The sequence below is a fragment of the Protopterus annectens genome, chromosome 1.part1 (assembly GCF_019279795.1).
Source record: "Protopterus annectens isolate FY-2018-M chromosome 1.part1, PAN1.0, whole genome shotgun sequence".
In the NCBI taxonomy this organism is placed as follows: Eukaryota; Metazoa; Chordata; order Ceratodontiformes; family Protopteridae; genus Protopterus; species Protopterus annectens.
Genome location: NC_056726.1, coordinates 247913642 through 247935442, shown reverse-complemented (window position 1 = coordinate 247935442; position 21801 = coordinate 247913642). Strand labels below are relative to the sequence as shown.

The 21801-nt window shown below is 41.8% G+C and overlaps 1 protein-coding gene across 2 annotated transcripts in view; it reads left to right on the top strand.

Moving 5' to 3' along the window:
* The window catches only part of MCM9 (minichromosome maintenance 9 homologous recombination repair factor), a 1342783-nt gene that overhangs the window by 770645 nt on the left and 550337 nt on the right, over positions 1 to 21801 (top strand). The window contains exon 8 of one of the 2 annotated variants that reach the window (XM_044074388.1): positions 10498 to 10617. The exons of the other annotated variant lie outside the window; for it this stretch is intronic. Within the exon in view, the coding sequence (XP_043930323.1) occupies positions 10498 to 10617 (120 nt within the window). The remainder of the gene's footprint in view (positions 1 to 10497; positions 10618 to 21801) is intronic. 2 annotated transcript variants of the gene reach the window in all.

Sequence of the window (21801 nt, the reverse complement as noted above, 5' to 3'; positions counted from 1 at the left end):
AATCTCATGGACCCACACGAGTGGAAACTGGAACCACGGATTTTCAACATGTTGACAAGTAAATGGGGGAGCCCAGATATAGATCTATTTGCCTCCCTCCAGAACTAACAGTTGGACAAGTTTTGCACAAGGACTCCCCACAAAAAAGCCTGGAAAGTGGATGCTCTGTCCTTCAGCTGGAAAAACCTACCCGTTTACGCCTTTCCCCCTCTGTCTCTGCTTTCCAAAGTCCTGCTAAACGTCAAACAGGACAAACCAAGAATGATTTTGATTGCTCCAGACTGGCCACACCAACACTGGTACCCACTCCTGCACAGTGTGTCACAGATATTTCCATGGCACCTGCCTCAGACCCCTTCCTTACGGTCTCAGCAGGAGAACCAAATTCTGCACCCTCCGCTTCCAACTTTGAATCTTGCAGCCAGGCTAATCACTTAAATTCACCCTTATCATCCCTCAGCAAACTTGTGATGGATGTCATCTTGGAGGCGAGAAGACCAAGTACTAGAAAATCTTATGCTGACAAATGGAAAAGATTCTGTGCCTGGAACCAATCTTTAGGGATGAGGACAGCAGCGCCCAATTTACATCAGATTTTGCAATACTTAACAGAAATGCTTCACAAGGGCCTGTCTATTTCCTCTGTTAAAATCCGCGCTCCAGCTATTTCAGCTCACCATCACACAGAACCACCCCTCTTCTCTCATCCGCTGCTCAAGCAGTATCTCAGAGGGGCAAAGAACTTGAGACCACCCAGGAGTGCTCCTAGCCCTGCCTGGGATCTTAACTTTGTTTTGGAAAAACTCACTCTACCTCCTTTCAAGCCAGCTGCTACTGCAGACTTAAAATTTCTTTCTTGGAAAACAGCTTTCCTTTTAGCAATCACTTCAGCTAGAAGAATATCTGAATTACAGGCCCTTATTGGGTGGAGCCTTTCATCATCTTTCATGCCGACAGGGTATTTCTGAGGACCGATCCATCCTTCATGCCCAAGGTGGTTTCCAGTGTGGCTCTTAATCAGTCCATTCATTTGCCAACCTTCTTTCCCAATCCACAGAACAAAGGGGAACGGATTCTGCATTCCTTGGATGTGCACAGACAACTTAGATTCTACTTGGACAGGTCTAAATCTCGAAGAAAATCTGAACAATTGCTGATAGCATTTGCTGCAGGGGCAGAGAGGAAGGCTATTTCAAAACAAGCCATTTCTAAATGGATAAGCCATTGCATTCATTTCTGCTATAAGCACCATGGAAAACTTATTCCCCAGGGCATCAGATCTCACTCCACCAGGGCTGCATCTACTTCTGCAGCTTTTCTTAGAGGTGTTCCTACCAGGGATATTCTAGAAGCTGCTATCTGGAGTTCTGTACATACTTTCACCAAGCGTTATCATTTACCAATTTTCTCTAAATCCAGAGCTGGCTTTGCCACTGCTGTCTTGCTGGGCCTTATAGCTGCTGCTAATGCTGTATAAACCACTCCTCCCAACCATAGCTTTGGGAATCTACCCAAATGTAATGACTGCAACAGTGAAACACAAAGAACATAGTACAGTTGTTTACACTTACCATAAATGTAGATGTTTGAGTGTATTCACTGTTGCAGTCCTGGTTACCCTCCCTCCAGCCCCCTACTTTTCTCTGGCTATACCTCTACCTTTTTTTTCTTTGCTTAAAAGCCTTTTTGGTGTATTTGCTTTTGGTTGGAGGTATATTTTTGTGTTTTTTAATTTTATTTGCTCCCAATTAGGGGGGCACATGACATCTGGGGCAAGAAAAACTGATGGAATGACGTCGGAAGCATGTTTTATACCCCTAACGACCTGATGTCATGGAAGAAGGGACAGCACACGATGCAGGACCCAAGACTTTGTTAATCAGGCCAACTGAGGGTAACCTGCCAGCAGATTACCCAAATGTAATGACTGCAGCAGTGAATACACTCGAACAGCTACATTTATGATAAGTGTACACAACTGTACTTTTCTATGAGGGTAAAGTCTGAACCCTTCAGATATACCAAAGCATATAAATGTCAAAGAGATGTTGACTGTCATCTATGCCTTGGTCTCCTTGGGACGTCTGTAAGTAATTACAGACAATACTATGATTATGTGGTACATAAACAGAGGGACACCAGGTCTTACCTTCCTTGCAGGCTGTCTGGGATGGCTTATGAGTTGGGTCTATATCACGAAATCAAACTTCCAAAATGTCGAACACCATAAGTTCGAATTTGGAAGATCGAAATGCGACATCGAAACTTCAGAACAGCGAATATTTTCCCAAGGAAAAAAATTTGCTGTTCTGAAAAACACACACACAACACAAGCACACCAAAAACCTTATAAACCTACACTAAACCTTACATAGACAACTATCTATGTACTAACCTTAACCCAAACCCAAACCCTAACCCTAAGGTCCGTCACTATCGCAAACTTACTTTATCCACACCCTAACCCTAAAGTCAGTCACTATCGCATATTTACCTTACCCACAACCTTAACCCTAAGGTCTGTCACTATCGCACACTTGCCTTATGTGCACCCTAACCCTAAGGTTTGTCACTATCGCACACTTACCTTACCCGCACCCTAACCCTAAAGTCCGTCACTATTGCACATGTACCTTAACCCGTTCCGTAACTTTCGAACCACAATGGAGAAAATGTCGGCTTCGACATTTTCAACTTTCGAACTTCCAAGTTCGACCTTCTGGAAGTTTGATTTCATGATAGGAACCCTATGAGGTAGCTCTAAAGCATTCATTAACTCTCTTAGCATCATACATTCCATCAGAGCAAATGAAGTGGCAGATGAGCAGAGCAGACGCAGGACAGACCCTCATGAATAAAAATTGAATGAAAGTGCTTTGCAAGAATTGATCCAGTTGTGGGAACCCCTCAAATAGATCTGTTTGCCTCCTTTCAAGAGAGGCAACTGAACACGTTCTGTTTCAGGGCTCATTGCAACTAAGTCTGGAAAACACACTCTTTTTTTTACACCCATGGTTGGTTCCTTTATGCTTTTCCATCCTTTTCACTGGTATCTAGGATAATTCTGAAGATTCACAAGTACTTTTCAAAGGTCATTCTGGTGACTTCCATTTGGCCCAGGCAACACTGATTCTTTCTCCTTATGGAAATGACCAGTGACAGATACCACAAGCTTCCTGACAGACTATTAGCTACTCACACAGGGCAAGGAATGTTTTTATGCATCCTGACTTCATAAAAAACTGTAACTAACTGACAGGATAATAGAATCTTAATGTCTTTTGGGCACCTGTTTAATGAGGGTATGCTCACAATGAAATGAATGTTGGTGGAGGAGTAAGACAGATTACAGTACAAACAGTGTTCGGCCTCACAGAGGAGTGGGTGTGCACCAGGGTTCGGCTGTAAGCCCACTGCTGTTTATATTGGTGATGGACTACATTAGCAAACAAGTTGAAGGGAACAGATCAACAAAGTTGCTGTATGCAGACGATGTGGCATTACAGGCAGAATCTGATCAAGAACTTCAGCAAAGGATAAGGGAATGGAATGCAAAACTGAAAGCACATGGGATGAAACTAAGCACAGACAAGACAGTGGTAATGGAAGCAAACTGGAGAGATCAGAAGAAGCTGAGAATTGAGATAGAAGAAGGGAAGATAGTGGAACAGGCTAATATCTTCAGGTATCTGGGAGGGGTGGTTGATGAGAGGGGAAGATGGAATAATGAGGTCAGAGCTATAATCTGGGGGGGGGGGGGCTGTTGCCAAATGGCACAAAGAAGCTGAAAAGTAAGGTCTACAAGGTAGTGGTGCAAACAGGACTAATGTATGGTACAGAAACCTGGGCAGTAAAGGCAGATGAGGAAGCTAGAGGTAATGGAAATGAAGTGCCTGAGAAGAGTGGTAGGATGGACACTGTGGGACAGACAAAGAAATGAGATCATAAGAGCAGAAGCCAAAACAGCTTCAGTTGCAGAATAGGTCAAAGAGAACAGATTACTGTGGTTTGGACACATGCAGAAAAGCAGAAAATAATCTGGTGAAGATTTGGAACAGACAGGAAGAAGGCAAGAGGAAACAAGGATGTCCAACAAAGAGGTGGATGGATTGTGTGAAAGAAGATCACCGGTAGTCCGGCATGAGTGTCAAAGAAGGCAGGAATGTGGCAATAAATTGAGAGAGATCATGACAGTTAACATGATAACCTGGTCCCATGTAGAAAATGGGGGGAAAGGGGGAATGATGATGATTATGATGCAACATGTATTAAAGGAGAGAAGATAACCTGCTAGTAGAAAATTATGTGTTAGCAAATGGAAAAGAATTTCTAGTTGGTACCGTGTCAGGAACCAGCACCCATTCAGGGCTAGTATTTCTTTAATTCTACATTATTTATGTGAGTTACTATCCTGTAGTCGGTCTTACTTCTCCATCAACATTCATTTATTGGCATTTCAGCATGTCTGCCCATGGATCCCCTTCTTTCAATGCAATAACATGTGGAAATATGTTTGAAAGGGGTATTGCATACAAAGTCAATTTGAAAACAGGTGACATCTTGGGATCTTAATATTGTTTTCAAAAAATGAACTCTTGCTCTATATGAACCAGCTAATCAGGATGATTTGAGGTTTTTAACATGAAAAACAGTGTTATTGATTACTCTGAACTCTGCATGAAGAGCAACTGAGTTGCAAGCTCCTATGGTGGGTCATCCTTGTCTCATGACCCGAAAAGATGGGGTTTATTTGAGAACTGTTTATTTGAGAACTATTTATTCATTTATGTCTAAAGTGCTGTCTGAGTTTACTTTAAGACAAGCTATCCATCTCTCTGACTTCTTTCCAGAACCTAAAAATAAGAAATTAAAGGATACTCCATTCATTGGATGTTCATATACCACTCGGGTACTACCTTGGCAAAACAAAATCTGTTAAGGAACTCTGATCAGTTGTTTGTTTCTTGTGAAAGTATGAAAAAAGTACTAAGTGTCAAAGCAAGTTGTTTCATGCTATTACCCACCTCAACAGAGCAGTTCCAGACAGGCTCATTATTCATTCTAAACACTGTGCTATGCACGTAGGTATTGCACGGCCGGAGCAAACCAAAAAACACTGTTAGCCAGCAGATACGTGTAACAGTAAAAAGATACAATTACTCAATTATTCGCTGATTATACATATCTTTAATAATCAGACCGGTTTCGGCAAAATAATATATGCCTTCATCAGTGATACACAGCAAAAACATTAGATAGTACTCAATGAATATTTATAAGAGTACCTAACCAATGAGAGTGAAAAACCCTGCATAATTAATCATGGTTTGTTCCCACAATAGAAAAAGAAAAAACTTTAAAAAAACATAACACAAAATGAATCAGTGTGTCTATGGGTTCACAAACAAATATAACCAATTGGTTATATAAACTGCAAATATTTATATCAGTAAAATTGAATATAAATGGACATGAGCCAGAAATATATATATATATATATATATATATATATATATATATATATATATATATATATATACACACACACTCCATTAGCTAAACAATGTATAATAGGTAAAAATAAATATATGATAAGATAGAAATCAGTAAATATCCATAATAAATTTGTAACACTTTTGTTCTCAATAAATTTGTGGTTATTGGTAAGCATTCATGATAACACGACATCAAATAAGGTATCCTCAGGAATCTGGAATACATAAATATTGAAAAATAGGTTATAATAACATATAAATTAACAATAAAAAGTTAATTATAAATGATCATTCAAACCTGGTGGGAAAAGTGCTCCCAATGTGGTAATCCAATACCTTTCTTTGTGATTTAGGATGCTATGCCAACCTTGAGGATTATTCCGATGATCTGTGATTCTATCAATAATCATGAATGTATATTGGGCCTGTGAATGTTTCAAAGTATGTCTGAAAAGAGCATTATGGTCTTTCTTATTCTTAATGTCACTTCTATGTTCATTAATACGTGTTCTCAATGGTCTGGATGTTTGGCCAACATAGAAGGCAGTACAGTGACAAGTGGCCAAGTATATCACCCAACTGCTGCTGCAATTGCCAAATATCTTACAATCATATACTTTGCTGGTGTTTTGACTGGAAAATTATTTAGATTTGCAAATTTGTTTGCAAGACCCACAGTGTCCACACGGAAAGGTTCCCAGCAGTTTGTCTCCAGACATAGTAAGTTGTTGGTATACAGCCCCACCACTTTCTTTATGTTTAAAGTGACTAAACAGTGAGCCCAAGGTTTTGCCTCTTCTGTAACTGAATTGACACTGAGACCCCAATATTGATCTTAGCTGATCATTGGCTAATAGAATGTTCCAATGTTTATTAATAATGCTCCGAATTGCATTATGGTTTCTACCATAAGCAGTAACAAATCTTATGGAAGATGCACTTGAGTCCCTGGGTTGTGTCTGATATTGTAATAATGTATCCCTATTCATACTAGTTGACCAATCCCAAGCCTTAACTAAGTCCAGTTGTTTATAACCTCTGTTGACAAATCTCTGGAACAAATCCAGACTAGCTTTCTCATATTCCATATTGGTGGAATTGATGCGTTTCATCCGCATAAATTGGGACTTAGGAATGTTGTGGATAGTGTGGCGTGGATGCATGCTGGAAGCGTGCAATAAAGTGTTATATTGGGGATATTTACGGAAAGTCCTGGTGTTTAAAGTGTGATCCATGTTTCTGCTAACCGTAACATCAAGAAAATTGATGGATTGTAGATCATATGTCACCGTAAATTCAATTCCCCAAATATTACCATTGAGATAATCCAAAAATTCTTTATTATTCATTCTACCATGGTCTGGTCTTCATCTGTGTTTGTTTGGAAAGGTTTTGATACTAGAAACATTCTGGAAGCAGCAGCTAAGTTATCTGTGCACACTTTTATAAAGCACTGTAAACTAGATTCTTTCTCCAGGTCTAGGACAGGCTTTGTTAGGAATGTTCTCTAGGGGCTCCCAGACACTTCCGCTCCCGGTTGTCCTACTCAGTGGTAAGCTACCTACATAACTTAGGCTACTGCAACAGTGGTCAATATGAAGAACATAGTACAGTTGGTTAAGTAAAGTTAGCAAAACAGTAGATGTTTGAATGATCACTGCTGCAGTAACTTCTCCCTCCAACCAGGCTTGTAAGGGCTCTAGGGCTACTATCCTAGTAACCTCCTATGAGCCCTACTCATTGGGGAGATGTACTTTTTTTTTCCTAGCATTGTCCACTTCAGGGCTTTAGCCTACCCATCTCTCTTAGCATGAAAGCTATGAAGGGCTTGATGGTCAATCTAATTTTTAGTCAGCTCAGCTTGAGCTAACTAAATGGGCAAGTCAAAGGGGCTCTTAAGCTTTGGAAGCTGGCCGGCTGTTAACATCCTTGGCATGATATAACCCATATAGCTAAGGTTACTGCAGCAGTGATCATTCAAACATCTATGGTAATTTACCTGTACTTTACTGCAATTCTCACTAGTAATTTTACCTCTAACTCTCGAGAATGAATTGGCTTCTTAATGTATTATTTGAAGATCACTATAGAGGACTGTAGTGCAGGGCAGCATTGTTAACTGCCTGAGTGGACAAATGTCAGGTCAGTAGTTCTTTCTTTTACTCATGTTGAAGTTACTGTTGCTGTGCTTTTGCTGTTATGCTGTGAGATTTTGTGTGTGTGTGTGTTTGTGTGTGTGTGTGTGTGTGTGTGTGTGTGTGTGTGTGTGTGTGTGTGTGTGTGTGTGTGTGTGTGTGTGTGTTTAGCAGGAAGCTACCTCCTTCAGTTGCTTTTTGGGAATTGCTGTACTGTTGAAAAACAGTGGTTATAACAAGGGTTGGCAGGTGGTAGGGAGCTAACTAGATTATTAACTCACTGTAGATTATTGTCAAGGGCACCAATTTACTACTTCATCTTCTTTCGTCTGTTCCCGTTAGGGGTCACCACAGCAGATCATCTTGTTTCTATTTCTTCCTGTCCTCTGCATCTTACTGTGCCACACCAACCACCTGCATGTCCTCTCTCACCACACCCATAAACCTTATCTTAGGCCTTCCTCTTTTCCTGTTACCTGGTAGCGTCATCCTTAGCATCTTTTTCCCAATATACTCAGCATTCCTCCTCATTACATGTACAAACCAAAGTAATTTTGCCTCTCTGGCTTTGTCTCCAAGCCTTCCAACCTGGGCTGACCCTCTAATATACTTATTCCTAATCCTGTCCACCCTCGTCACACCCAGTGCAAGTCTTAACATCTACAACTCTGCCACATCCAGCTCAAACTCCTGCCTTTTTGTCAATGCCACTGTCTCCAACCCATATAACATAGCTGGTCTCACTACCCTCTTGTAGATCTTCCCTTTCACTCTTACTGGTACTCGTCTGTCGCAAATCACTCCTGACACTCTTCTCCACCCACTCCATCCTGCCTGTACTCTGTTCTTCACCTCTCTTCTGCACTCACCATTACTCCGAACTATTGATCCCAAGTATTTAAACTCATCCACCTTCGCCACCTCTACTCCTTGCATCCTCATCATTCCTCTATCCTCCCTCTCATTCACACACATATATTCTGTCTTAGTCCTGCTGACCTTCATTCCTCTTCTCTCTAGAGCATATCTCCATCTCTCCAGGGTCTCCTCCACCTGTTCCCTACTCTTACTACAGATCACAATGTCATCTGCAAACATCGTAGTTCACAGGGACTCCTGTCTGATTTCGTCTGTCAACCTGTCCATCACCATTGAGACTGAGAAATGTCATGGTCTATTTTGAAGAGAGTGGAAATCAGGTGTGTAATGATGGACAGCAAGGCAAGATCATTTTGTTTGCCACAACACAGTACAGTTCACCAAAATTTTATTTTCAGAATTTTTTTTTTCATTTCCTTCCATTGCTACAGTGCTACAGCAGATGTTGCACCCCTTAAACATTAGTCAAAATGCATGTATGTAGTTAAGAAATAACTAAAGCCATTTACAACTGTGATGCAGAAGTATGCAAAGAAAAGCCCTGTAACATGAACCTGTAACACCCGTTTGGCAGTTACAGGTTTGCCTTCTCTTCTGAAATGCACCAAGACAGTGCAGACAGGTTGCACACCAGCTGTTTATGTAAAATATTCCAGCACAGCAGTCAAGCTCAATACAAGAGAACTGCATTCTTGCTGTGTTTCACTTTCCCCGATGACACTGTGATCTTCATCCCTAACCAGAACCTGTACTTGTTTAATATAATGCATCAGTTCATTCAAAAAATTGAGAAGGCAATGTAAGAGTTACTTCAGCTGAAGAATTATGTAGACATCTGCTACACAGAATATTTGCACCCTTTATCCTGTAAGGATTAGAATCCTAGAACATGACACATTGCTGGGGATTTGCACTTGATTCAATGAGGTCCTTACTCCCGTGTATTTTAATAAGCATTTCAGCATAGTGTAATAAAGTTGCAATATGTATGAACCTAAAATCCCACTTAAAATCATTTATTTTTGTTCCATTTTCAAGGTAGTTTTCAGTAATGTGGCTCAGGCTTTTGATTGCAGATGTTTCTTTATCACATCTCGTGAATGTGAAAGCTGTTATTTTTCTGGATGCTGACCTCCAAACTTCTTGTCGGTAAGAAGAGGTTTTTTTCCACACTTGGTGCCTTAAGTAATTTTGGGATCACTATCCAAGGTTGCAGGAGATAACTTGGCTCTGCTATCCCAACTTGCATGCTGGACTTGAGATTGTTGAGATAGTTCTGCCCAGTGCTAAACTTCTGCTGCTTATTCTATAGTATTTCTTGCTGTGGCCAAGCTTTATTCTTTCATGTGTAGGTAAGCGGCTTGGGAGCTGCATCTGCTCTGCATCAACTTCTCTAGATTTTAAGCTTCTTTGGCTGTCCTTTTGTTCAGCATTTTGCATTAGATACTGAAATAATTAAAAGTTATCTGCCTGTGCCCTTTGAAAATACTGTCTTGGCACCATTTATAAAGCAGTTTACTTGTCTGGAATTTCACCACTGGTGCATGTAAAGTTTTACTTAAGATTACCAGTATATCAAGATATTCGAGAACTTCTAAGATGACTAACACATGCCAGTTAATACAAGTTGTTAATGTATACTACCTACAACAAGTTACAAAACATATACGGATATGTTGATATTCACATTCTCCAAATTTAGCATACAAGATGACAATTGCAACACAGACTCTATGAACAGAATATGAAACCATTTTGGACATGGTGTTTACAGTAGGTACATGTAGAAAGCTGTTTGCATTATGTGATAGCAGGTGTGCAGAGGATGGTAACATTTTTATTTACGCATTATACTATGATGGAGTGACTTTATTTACTGTGACAACTGATGCCCCTTGGTTTAGTTTCCTACCTAGTTAATGGGATTTACATTTCAGACCTGTGTATAGCACAATTGTTTTGATGTAAATCTGTATTTTTATTTTAAGGTGAATCTCATCTTTTGCTTGTGGGAGACCCAGGAACTGGCAAGTCTCAGTTTTTGAAGTACGCTGCAAAGATCACTCCTCGTTCTGTTCTTACAGCAGGAATTGGGTCTACAAGTGCAGGTACTGACATTTTTCACTTAAATTTCATTGTGATTAGGCAAGATAAATGTATAGCGCCATTCAATTTAGTTACACACAAAAATAGTAGTACAGGTAGTATAGGCAAAATAGAAACAAGTTTCATAAAACCATACTATTGTTTGTCACTACTATAGATTGAAAATTAACTTATTAAATGAAGTAAAAAAAAAAAAAAGGATGAGTCATGATTGAATACTATTAATAACCTTCAGTTTGTCAATGTATTTGTGACAGCAAATCATTGAAAGGAAGCTGCCCAGTGATCATTAGTTTCGGATAAAACTTTGAACCATGACAGTGAGTGATGAAAATAAGCATTAGTATATTAAGGAGAGTGAATGGAAATATGACTTGAGATGCTCATCATTGCATCACTGTTGTAGTAGCTTAAAGCTGTATGGGACGTATCCTGCTAAGAACATTGTATGTCTGCCCAAATTACTAATGCTTTTATGTGCCTTCCTCACATACCACATGTCCATTGAAGCACAAAGGTATACTGGTATATGTAAGACATACTGGTGCCAAATTTCAGAAGATTCTTGCCGTTAACGTATTCAGTCAGATGTCAAACGTCTCATCTTGACTCAAAAGTGTCTTCATTATTGGCTGTCATCCTATAACTAGGCTTTGAGGGCTGGTAAGTATTAAACTGGGGACCTTCCTTTACTTTTGCACTGAAGTGTTTAGTTTAATTAAGTTTTATGTCTCTCATAAAGGGGAACTGTGTATGATGATCAGGTACCATATAAGGACTCAAACACATCCTGTGTGTTCTGCTTGGGTGAAAGTCCAGAAGTAAAGTCTTGTGACATTTGTCACTCACCCCAGAAACTGTTTGTAGCAAGCTTAATGGCCTTAGACATTTTCTGGAGAGCTGGCAGCTGAAAACCTTGGCTAGCATCCATGGTTACCGATTTGTCTTCATCATATGTTACCCTTCAGTTGAAGAAGAAAATAAAATTTGCTGAAGTGGGTTTACAAGTGGCACAACAGGCCTTTTTAATCTGGTCTGGGACTGGCATATATGTTGTGGTAGTCTCTGAGCTCTTGGCACAACAGGCCTTTTTAATCTGGTCTGGGACTGGCATATATGTTGTGGTAGTCTCTGAGCTCTCAGACCATCAGTCCAATCTTCCCACCCCCTCAGGTGGCTCTCTGCTGGTAGCCACTAAGGGCCAGTATTCCAGCATGTTTTGTAAGATCAGACATTAGGCGTTTTACATGAGAAGGGAGATTCCTGCTTCATTATAACTGAAAGAGAGGACAGAGTGCTGCTTCAGGTTTTGGTAAGAGAAGCAGTAGTAGGCTCCCTCATGGAGGTATAGGCATCCAACTCTACCAAGACTGTTCAGCTGGAGACACCCAAGAAAAAGTTCCAAAAAGTTAAGCACCTTTATCCCCTTCAATTCCAGCTAGTTTGAAGTGTTCATAAGAAGACTGATACAATTTTGCCCTGGGTCTTTTCAGGGCTTTCCAGTCTTCTACCCCATTATTTTTTCATATCCAGAGGAAAAAATCCCCTTATCCTCTGAAGAGGAGGGGCTTTCTGATTCTGATGAGGAAGGTCTAAATTACACCTCACTACTCTATTCTGCTATCCCGTATGAGTCTGAGTCAGAGGAGAATATGTATTCTGACTTACCTGTTGAAGAGATTTCATTTTCAGTTAATTGCAGAAATGAAATAATTCTTTAAAAGGAATTTCAAAGGCACAGAAAAGGTACTGTGATCTCCTGAATACAGATTCCTCCAACCTCTTGGTAATACCTTTGGTGTTGGTGCATTGGAGGATGCATTTAATTCTGCTTCTGCTTCTCCATATTCTCAGCCTTCTCCACCAGTGAAGCCAGACAGGCTTTACAAAGTACTTGACTCCTATAAATACCATTCTAGGAATCCTTTAGCTAACTCTCTTTCAGTTTCTATTGGCAAAGATGGTGGCTCTAAGCCATTGGCCTCTTTGAATCCTTTCCCCAGTGAGAAGGACAGCAGGGCCTTTAATAGATATGTAAAGAAAGTATATGCTTCTTCAACATTTGCCTTCAGAGCAATCAGCTGCCAAGCCAATATGACCAAATATATGCTTTGATGTTCTTCATGTTTCACTGTTGCAGTCATTATATTTAGGGTAATCTGTTGGCAGGTTGCCCTCAGTCAGCCTGAATTCCAAAGTCTTGGGTCCTGCGTCAGTTGCTGTCTTCTCTTCATGACGTCATGGGTATAAAACATGCAGCCGACGCCATTTTCTTTAGTCTTTCTTGCTACGCGGTGCCCGAAGCAGAAGCATTTCGCAAGTGCCGGTCGGCCGACTACTGAAATATTCGAGTTTGAGTTTCAGAACCGAAGTCTTCACTAAAGCTAAGTACCTCATTGGGCAAACTTTTTTCTTGATTTTTTACTGATGTCAGAAAAAGTTAATAATTGTATTACTTGTGGAAGCAAATACCTCATAAGGATTTACATTTATACTGTATTCCTTGCCTAGGCCCTGATCACAACTTGCCTGGCTGTCGGTTTTGTGCTAGATTTAACCAACGCACTATTAAGTGTCGGTATATTTTTGCATCAAAGTATTTTGGAAACAGATTTAACTACCCAGAAATGTCGTCGGATAGCAATCCGACTACCGGAGTACATAAAAACGCAAAGAAAAGGACAGAGAAAGGCAGTCGCGATCCAAAACCGATGACAAAGCTTCTCCTAAGCCAGTCGCCGGTTCGCCAGTATTCAGTGAGGCGCCTTCGTAGCCCCTGATACCCGCTACCTTCGAGTCGCAGGTCTCTACCGACACCCATGCCGCAAATACTCAAGGTATTGGACCGACGGATGTATCTCCCTCGGATGGTTCCGGAGCCGCTGAGCAGGCACCAGCTTCTGAGGGTGTATTCAGACCTCAACATTTGTACATCAAACCGACAGCTGCAAAGCCAAAGACAAAAACAACTTCTAAAACTAAAAAAACGACGCATGAGCCACGTGCACAGGCCTCTATGCCTAAAAAACAGATGATCAAAATGGCTGAAGACCTTATTACCTTGATCAGGGGTATCCATCCCCCACCAGATAAGAGGCCTAGGCAAGACACTGATTATGAATCTTCAGATCATGTTTCTATTTCTTCTGATAAGGAATGATCTGTACCTCCCTATGAGGATTCTGATGCTGAGGAGTCTGTTCCATCTTCATTTCCTCCTGAGGATTATTCATTCGGAGAAACCTTGCATACTTTGAGGGAGCATTTTCACTGGGAGAGTCAAGACTTCTCAGAATCAAAAAAGAGGCTCAGGGATTTCCTCCTCCTCCCTCAGCACAAGCCTTTAGCCATTCCCCCTGTTTTAGACATTGTGGATGATGTGTTTTCGGAGTCAAGCTTGATCCCTGACTCCTTACCTCCGGCTCCCAGTAAGCCTGACAGATGTTACAGGGTCCCTGACTCACATAAATTTTTATTTAGAAAACCCGCTGCTGATCCTGAAACAATTTTACAGTGTCCAAAGGGAGTTAAGGCCTCAACAGCAAAAAATCCTACCCCCTCTGACAGAGATTCAAGGGCACTGGACAGATGGGAAAAAAAGGTTTATACATCTGCAACCTTGGCAATCAGGGCCTTAAACTGTCAAATTGCATATGCTTAAGTACCAACAACATGTTATGGGATTGCTGAAACAGAAAATGATGTTGATTTCAGAATGTGCAGAAAATAAGGAATTGCAGGAATTATTGCATGCAGCTGAACAAGTTGGAAAACATACTTTGCAATGTGGGTTTTGATTCTTTAGAGGCCTCCTGCAGGGCCGCAGTTACTAGATCTGTGATTAGGAGGCATGCCTGGTTAAAGGAACAAAATTTGCCTGATCATGTTAAAGCTAAATTGCTAGATGCACCTTTACAGCATGAGTCTCTGTTTGGTATTAAGGCAGAAGAGGTTTTAAAGAAAATGGAAGACAAAGCTAAGTCTATGCAAACTGTTAAAGACTTCTTACACGTGCAGCCACCAAGATTCAGTAGACACTGGCCTACAAAAAACTGGTCCTTTCCTGTGTCAGACAGAGCTCAAAGGGGCAAATCCAGACGCCCTAAGGGTTCCAGATACCAGGCGCAAGACTCATACAGGTCAAAGCAATGGGGCGCATCCACCTCCAAATCTGGAGGAGATAATGCGCAAACCTACAGAAAGCAATCCCAATGACTTCCCTCTGCCTACACCAAGCACTTATCTTTTGGCAGCACCCACAGGGGGAAAATTAGCACTTTTTGCTCAAAATTGGCAGTTAATAACACAGGACAAGTGGGTACTAAACATTGTGTCACAGGGATACAGATTCCATTTCTACACTCTGCCGATGGCAAATGGTTGGCCAGATCTGCCAAAAAATCAATGGGCAGAGGCACAGAAACAGGTTACGTCCCTCATGGATATGGGGCCATTCAGACAGTACCCGAACAGGAAAAAGGACAAGGTTTTTACTCAAGACTGTTCTTGGTACCCAGAAAGGACAAGGCCTGGTGGCCAATACTGGATTTATCGATTTTGAACACATACCTGGACATTCCAAAATTCAAAATGCTGACTTTGCAGCAGCTTCTGCCCATGCAGGACAAGAATGCTTGGCTGGTGACTTTAGACCTAAAAGAGGTATACCTGCATGTCCCAATAAGACAGTTGTGCAGAAGATACCTCAGATTCAAGGCTGGCTTAATGCATTACCAATTCTGTGCACTGCCCTTTGGCTTATCTACAGCGCCCAGGGTCTTTGCAAAGTGCCGGGCACCAGTATTTGCATTTTGCAGACAAAGAAGTATACAAATATATCCTTACTTGGACGACTGTCTCATTCAAGCAGAGAACAAGGACACTCTTCTTCGACACCTGGCATTTGTGAAAAGGCTTCTAATATGCCTAGGGTACACAATAAACAAATGGAAATCACAACTGGTACCCTCTCAAAAGATAACATTCCTGGGTGCAAGCTTGAATACAGCTGCCCAGATGGCTTACCTCATGGCAGACAAACAAAGGCAACTGACAATTTAACTTCAAACTGATGGCAGCAAAAACCCAGTCTTCTGCAAGACAAATTCTGCAGGCTCTGGGCTTCATGGCATCCTGCATCCTACTAATTCCATATGCAAGACTGCATATGAGGAAACTTCAATGGTACCTAAAAGGTTTATGGAGTCAACATTCACACAGTCTGGAAACAATTATTCCTCTTATTCCCTGCCTACAACAGGTGTTTCTATGGTGGGCAAAGGCCCGTCACCAAAACATGGGACGACCCTTCACTCTACCCCCCACAAGCCAAACCTTAACAACAGACGCATCAGATTATGCCTGGGGGGCCCACATGGCAGGAAGATGCATTCAGGACATATGGGCACCAAAACAAATGCATCTACATCTCAACCAAAGAGAGATGCTAGCTGTTCAAAATGCCCTAACAGCCTTCAAGGACTTACTTCATCCAGGACAACTACTGATTAAGACGGACAACACCACAGTCATGTGGTATATAAACAAGCAAGGGAGCGCACACTTATACCCCCTTTGCTGATTAGCCATGGCACTGTGGGAAACAGCTTTGACCTACCAAATAAATCTTCAAGCTCAATTCCTGCCAGGAAAACAAAACACTCTGGCAGACGATTTAAGCAGAAACCTTATGGATCCTCACGAGTGGAAACTAAATCCACAAGACTTCAGCATGATAACAGAGAAATGGGGCAGCCCAGACATAGATCTATTTGCCTCTCCTCAAAATTATCAGTTGAAAAGATTCTACACAAGGACGTATCACAGACAAGCATGAAAAGTGGACGCCCTATCCTTCAGTTGGAAAAACCTATCAGTTTATGCCTTTCCTCCGCTGCCTGTTATACCCAAGGTCCTCCTAAAAGTCAGACAAGAAAAGCCAAAGATGATATTAATTACCCCGGACTGGCCCCGCCAATACTGGTACCCAATCCTAAGGAACTTGTCTCAATACCCAGCTTGGACCTTGCCTCAAAGACCACAACTACTGTCCCAGCAAAACAATCAGATCCTGCACAATCAACTACCGACTCTGAACCTGGCAGCATGGCTAATCATGTAATCATACAAACGACACCTCTCAGTAAAGCTGTGACGGATGTCATTTTGGAAGCCAGAAGGCCTAGTACTAGAAAATCTTATGCTGACAAATGGAAGAGATTCTGTGCTTGGAATCAAGTACAAGGAACTGATACAGCAGAACCACATATTCCTCAGATATTACAATACTTAACTGAGATGCTTGACAAAGGCCTATCTTTCTCATCAATCAAAATCCATGCCTCTGCCATTTCAGCTCATTACAATACAGAGCCACCAATCTTTTCTCATCCTTTACTAAAGCAGTATCTTAGAGGAGCCAAAAATTTAAGGCCACCTAGAAGAGCACCATTACCTGCATGGGACCTCAATTATGTGTTGGAAAATCTCACCCTGCCTCCATTTGAACCAGCTGCTACCGCTGATATAAAGATCTTATCATGGAAGACAGCTCTGCTACTAGCAATTACTTCAGCAAGAAGAGTTTCAGAGCTACAGGCCCTCATGGCTGTAGAGCTTTTTATCATATTTTACCCAGACAGGGTGTCTCTGAGGACAAATCCTACTTTTATGCCTAAGGTGGTTTCCAGTGTGGCTCTTAACCAAACAATTCAGCTGCCAACTTTTTATCCAAATCCGCAGAAGAAAGGAGAGAGAATTCTGCATTGCTTGGACGTACACAGCTAAGATTCTACTTGAGCAGGACTAAAGCTGTAAGAAAAACTGAGCAATTACTAGTGTCATATGCTGCAGGATCAGAAGGAAAGGCTATTTGAAAGCAGGCAATTTCAAAGTGGATAAACCACTGCATCCATTTCTGCTACTTACATCATGGTAAACCTGTGCCCAAGGCCATTAGATCTCATTCCACCAGAGCTGCAGCTACTTCAGCAGCCTTTCTCAGAGGAGTACCAACCAAAGACATTCTAGAGGCTGCTACTTGGAGTTCTGTTCACACCTTTACAAGGCATTATCATTTGCCTCTCTACTCTAAGTCCAGGGCAGGTTTTGCCACTACAGTGCTGCAGGGCCTTATAGCCGCACCAAATGCTGTTTAGCTCCAGCCTCCCAACCATAGCTTTGGGATTCTACCAAATGTAATGACTGCAACAGGGAAACACGAAGAACATAGTACAGTTGTGTACACTTACCATAAATGTAAATGTTCGAGTATATTCACTGTTGCAGTCCAGATTAACCTCCCGCCATCCCCCTGTCATTCTAAAGTTTATCTTTCCTTCTCTATCTTCTACAACCTTTGTGATGTATTTACTTGTAGATGAAGGTAAAGTTTATATTGATGCATGTATATATATATATATATATATATATATATATATATATATATATATATATATATATATAATATAAAATTGGGGGCAAGAAAAACTAAAGAAAATGGCGTTGGCTGCATGTTTTATACCCCTAACGACCTGACGTCATGGAAGAGAAGACAGCAACCGACGCAGGACCCTAGACTTTGGAATTCAGGTCGACCGAGGGCAACCTGCCAGCAGATTACCCTAAATGTAATGACTGCAACAGTGAATACACTCAAACATATACATTTATGGTAAGTGTACACAACTGTACTTTTTCTCAGACGTGCAAGGCTTATTTCACACCTTCCCACTTTAGTCTCAGAAACTTGCATGTTGATTCAGGTGTATTTCATCCTGTAGTTGTTGTAGCTTCCCTAACCCTCTGTTCGTTGTGCCTGCACAGCAATTTGCACGGGTTTATTTCCCGAGAGATCCCCCCCCCCCCCCCACCTGGGATTCACTGCATAAAGCAATTTCTACCTTCTCCACTGAAGCTGGCTATCTTAACCAAGTAAACCCTCTGGGAAGCAAGAACCTGACTCCCTCCAGCTTTTCACTTGTAATAGTTTGCACGGGTTTCTTTCCTGAGTGACCCCCCCCATCTGGGACTCACTGCATAAAGCAATTTCTACCTTCTCCACTGAAGCTGGCTATCTTAACAAAGTAAAACCTCTGGGAAGCAAGAACCTGACTCCCTCCTGCTTTTCATTTGTAATAGTTTGCACAGGTTTCTTTCCTGAGTGTCCCCTCCCCCCATTTGAGATTCACTGCATAAAGCAAATTCTACCTTCTCCACTGAAGCTGGCTATCTTAACTAAGTAAAACCTCTGGGGAGCAAGAACCTGACTCCCTCCAGCTTTTCAATTGTAATAGGTGAACTACAATTTAGATGTTCTTCGTCTTTTCCTGACTATCCTCTAGTTATTGGGTATAGTTCAAGGCCCAGTCCGGCCCATCAGAGAGCCGACAGAGGGCCGGTCATAGCATGCGCCCCTTAGACCCCAGCACACCAGGGTACATACGCCATGACCACACCATTTTCTTTTTCTTTTGGCATGGTGTCCGCAGAGAAGCAATTTTGCGAGTGCAGGTTGCGTTTGAGATTTTTTTCCAAACCGGAGTTTCAGACCGAAAACAGAGTTGGGCTAAATAACGCTGGGGAACATTTTTTTTTTCTTTTTTGCATTTTTAACGGATGTCAAAAAAAAAATGAATAACTGTATTTCTTGGGGAAGCAGATACCGCATAGGGATTATCATACATTGTCCTGAGCGTTTAGTTGTTGGTTTTTTGCTGTGTGCTGCTTAATTTTTATTTAAGAATAAAGAGGAGGCTTGATTGTGCTGTTTGGGAAGCGCTGGAGCGTTGCATAATAATATGCCGCCGCGACCCCTCGCTCATCCATCCAAGGCAAGGACAAAACAGTGAGAAGCAGGGGTGAGGAACCCGCAGTCCGGACGCCGTCGTCTTAGAAGGCTCAGGGGAAAGCTTTTTTAGAGTAGGTAGAGGTAGTTCAGCTTCTGTGGCTTCTCTCAGCATTTCGGCTCTGTGCCTAAGAAACATATGCTTAAAATGGCAGAAGATTTGATTACTCTGATTAGAGGTTCTATGCCCCACCTGATAAGTTTGATAGTTTTGAACAGTGTTCACAGGCTTCAGAGTCTTCTGTGGAAGACTTGCAAGAGTTTCCTACTTATTCTGATTCTGATGTGGATGATTCCACTCCTTCAGCTTCTCCTCCTGAGGATTTTTCATTTTCAGAGACTCTTCACTCCATGAGGGAGCACTTTAAATGGGAAGGCCAAGATTACTCTGACTCCAGAAAAAGACTTAGGCCCTTAGCTATTCCTCCTGTGTTGAATGTGGTGGAGGATGTTTTGCAGAGGCTTCTCTGAACCCTGACTCCTTGCCTCCTGCTCCTGTTAAGCCTGATAGGTATGCTCATAAGTATTTGTTTAAGAGTCCCAGGGGACCCAGAAACTGTTTCTCAGGGGCCTAAAGGTGTTAAAGCTTCTGTGGTTAAAAATCCTGTACCCTCTGATAAAGAGGCAAGGGCTTTGGATAGGTGGGGTAAGAAAGTATATACTTCTTCCACTCTAGCCATGAGGGCGTTGAATTGTCAGTTTCATATGCTGAAATATCAAAATTATCTCCTTTCACAATTGAAATCTAAGGTGGATGCTTTGGCGGAAGGTATTGAGTGTAAAGAATTGCTGGATTTGGTTCATGTGTCTGAACAAGTGGGTAAGCATTCTTTGCAGTGTGGTTTTGATGCTGTTCAGGCCTCCTCGAGGGTGGCTGCTACTAGTTCTGTTCTTCGCAGACATGCCTGGTTGAAGGATCAGAATTTAGCTGAGCATGTTAAGGAAGCAGTTTTAAAGAAAATGGAGGACAAAGCTAAGTCTATGCAGACTGTTAAAGATTTTTGCAGGTGCAGCCTCCAAGTTTAGTAGAAATTGGCCTGCTAAGGGTGGACATATCCTTATTATCCCAGTTCCCAGGGGGGGGTAGTCTAGACGTGTAGGGGCAGGGCTCAAGGTCTGCTTAGGCCTAGATCAGACAGTTCACCTGCTCAGACTTCTGGTGAGGGCAGGGGTCAGTCCTTTCGTAAAGCAGAAACCAATGACCTGCTTTTCAGCTGCCAGTGGACTCTCGTCTGGCAGCTCCTTTGGGAGGAAGATTGTCTCTTTCAAAGAAAATTGGGATTTAATCACTCAAGACAGATGGGTGCTGGATATTATTCATCACGGTTACAGATTTTATTTCCACACAATGCCCCTTTCAAAGGCATGCCAGATGTTCCTCCTCCACAAAGAAAAGAGGCTCACAAGCAAGTTTCTCAGTTACTCCAGATAGCCATTCAGCCAGTCCCTGTATCAGAAAGGGGCTCGATTTTATTCTCCTGTTCCTAGTACCAAAGAAGGGGAACACGTGGAGACCAATTCTGGATTTATCTATCCTCAACACTTATCTGGACATTCCCAAGTTCAAGATGTTGACGTTACAGCAACTGTTACCTCTGCTGGGCAAGGATCACTGGATGGTAACTTTGGATCTCAAGGAAGCTTACCTTCATGTGCCTATAAGGCTAAGTTGCAGAAAACTGGAGATTTTCATTATCAGTTCTCTGCATTGCCCTTTGGCTTATCTACTGCGCCCAGAGTATTCACAAAGGTTCTGGCTCCAGTGATAGCTTACTTCAGGCTTCAAGGCATTCAAATCTATCCTTACTTGGACGACTGCCTGATTCTGGCTCAAGAAAAGGAACACCTTCTACAGCATCTGGAATATGTCATAGCAGTGCTAAGATGCCTAGAATAAAGTCCAGTCTAGTACCCTCTCAAGACATGTGCTTTCTGGGTGTGAGACTGAATACAGCAGCTCAGATGGCCTTTTAACCCCGGACAAACAAAAGAGTCTGTCACTTTACTTCCATCAACTATCTCATCAGTCTGACTGCAAGGACAGTCCAATGCCAAACTGCATATGAGGAAGCTGCAATGGTATCTCAAAATGTATGGACACAGCACTGCCAAGATTTGGACACTGTCATTCAAATAATACCTTGCCTTCAAAAGGAATTAATGTCACCTAAACAAGGGCCAGAGGCTTAGTCAGATTTTAACGACAGATGCCTCGGACACTGCTTGGGAGCTCATCTAAATGGAAAGTGGATACAAGACAAGTGGCCTGCCAGACTACAGCATCTACATATCAACATGAAGGAGATGTTAGCAGTCCAGTTTGCATTGATGGCGTTCAAGG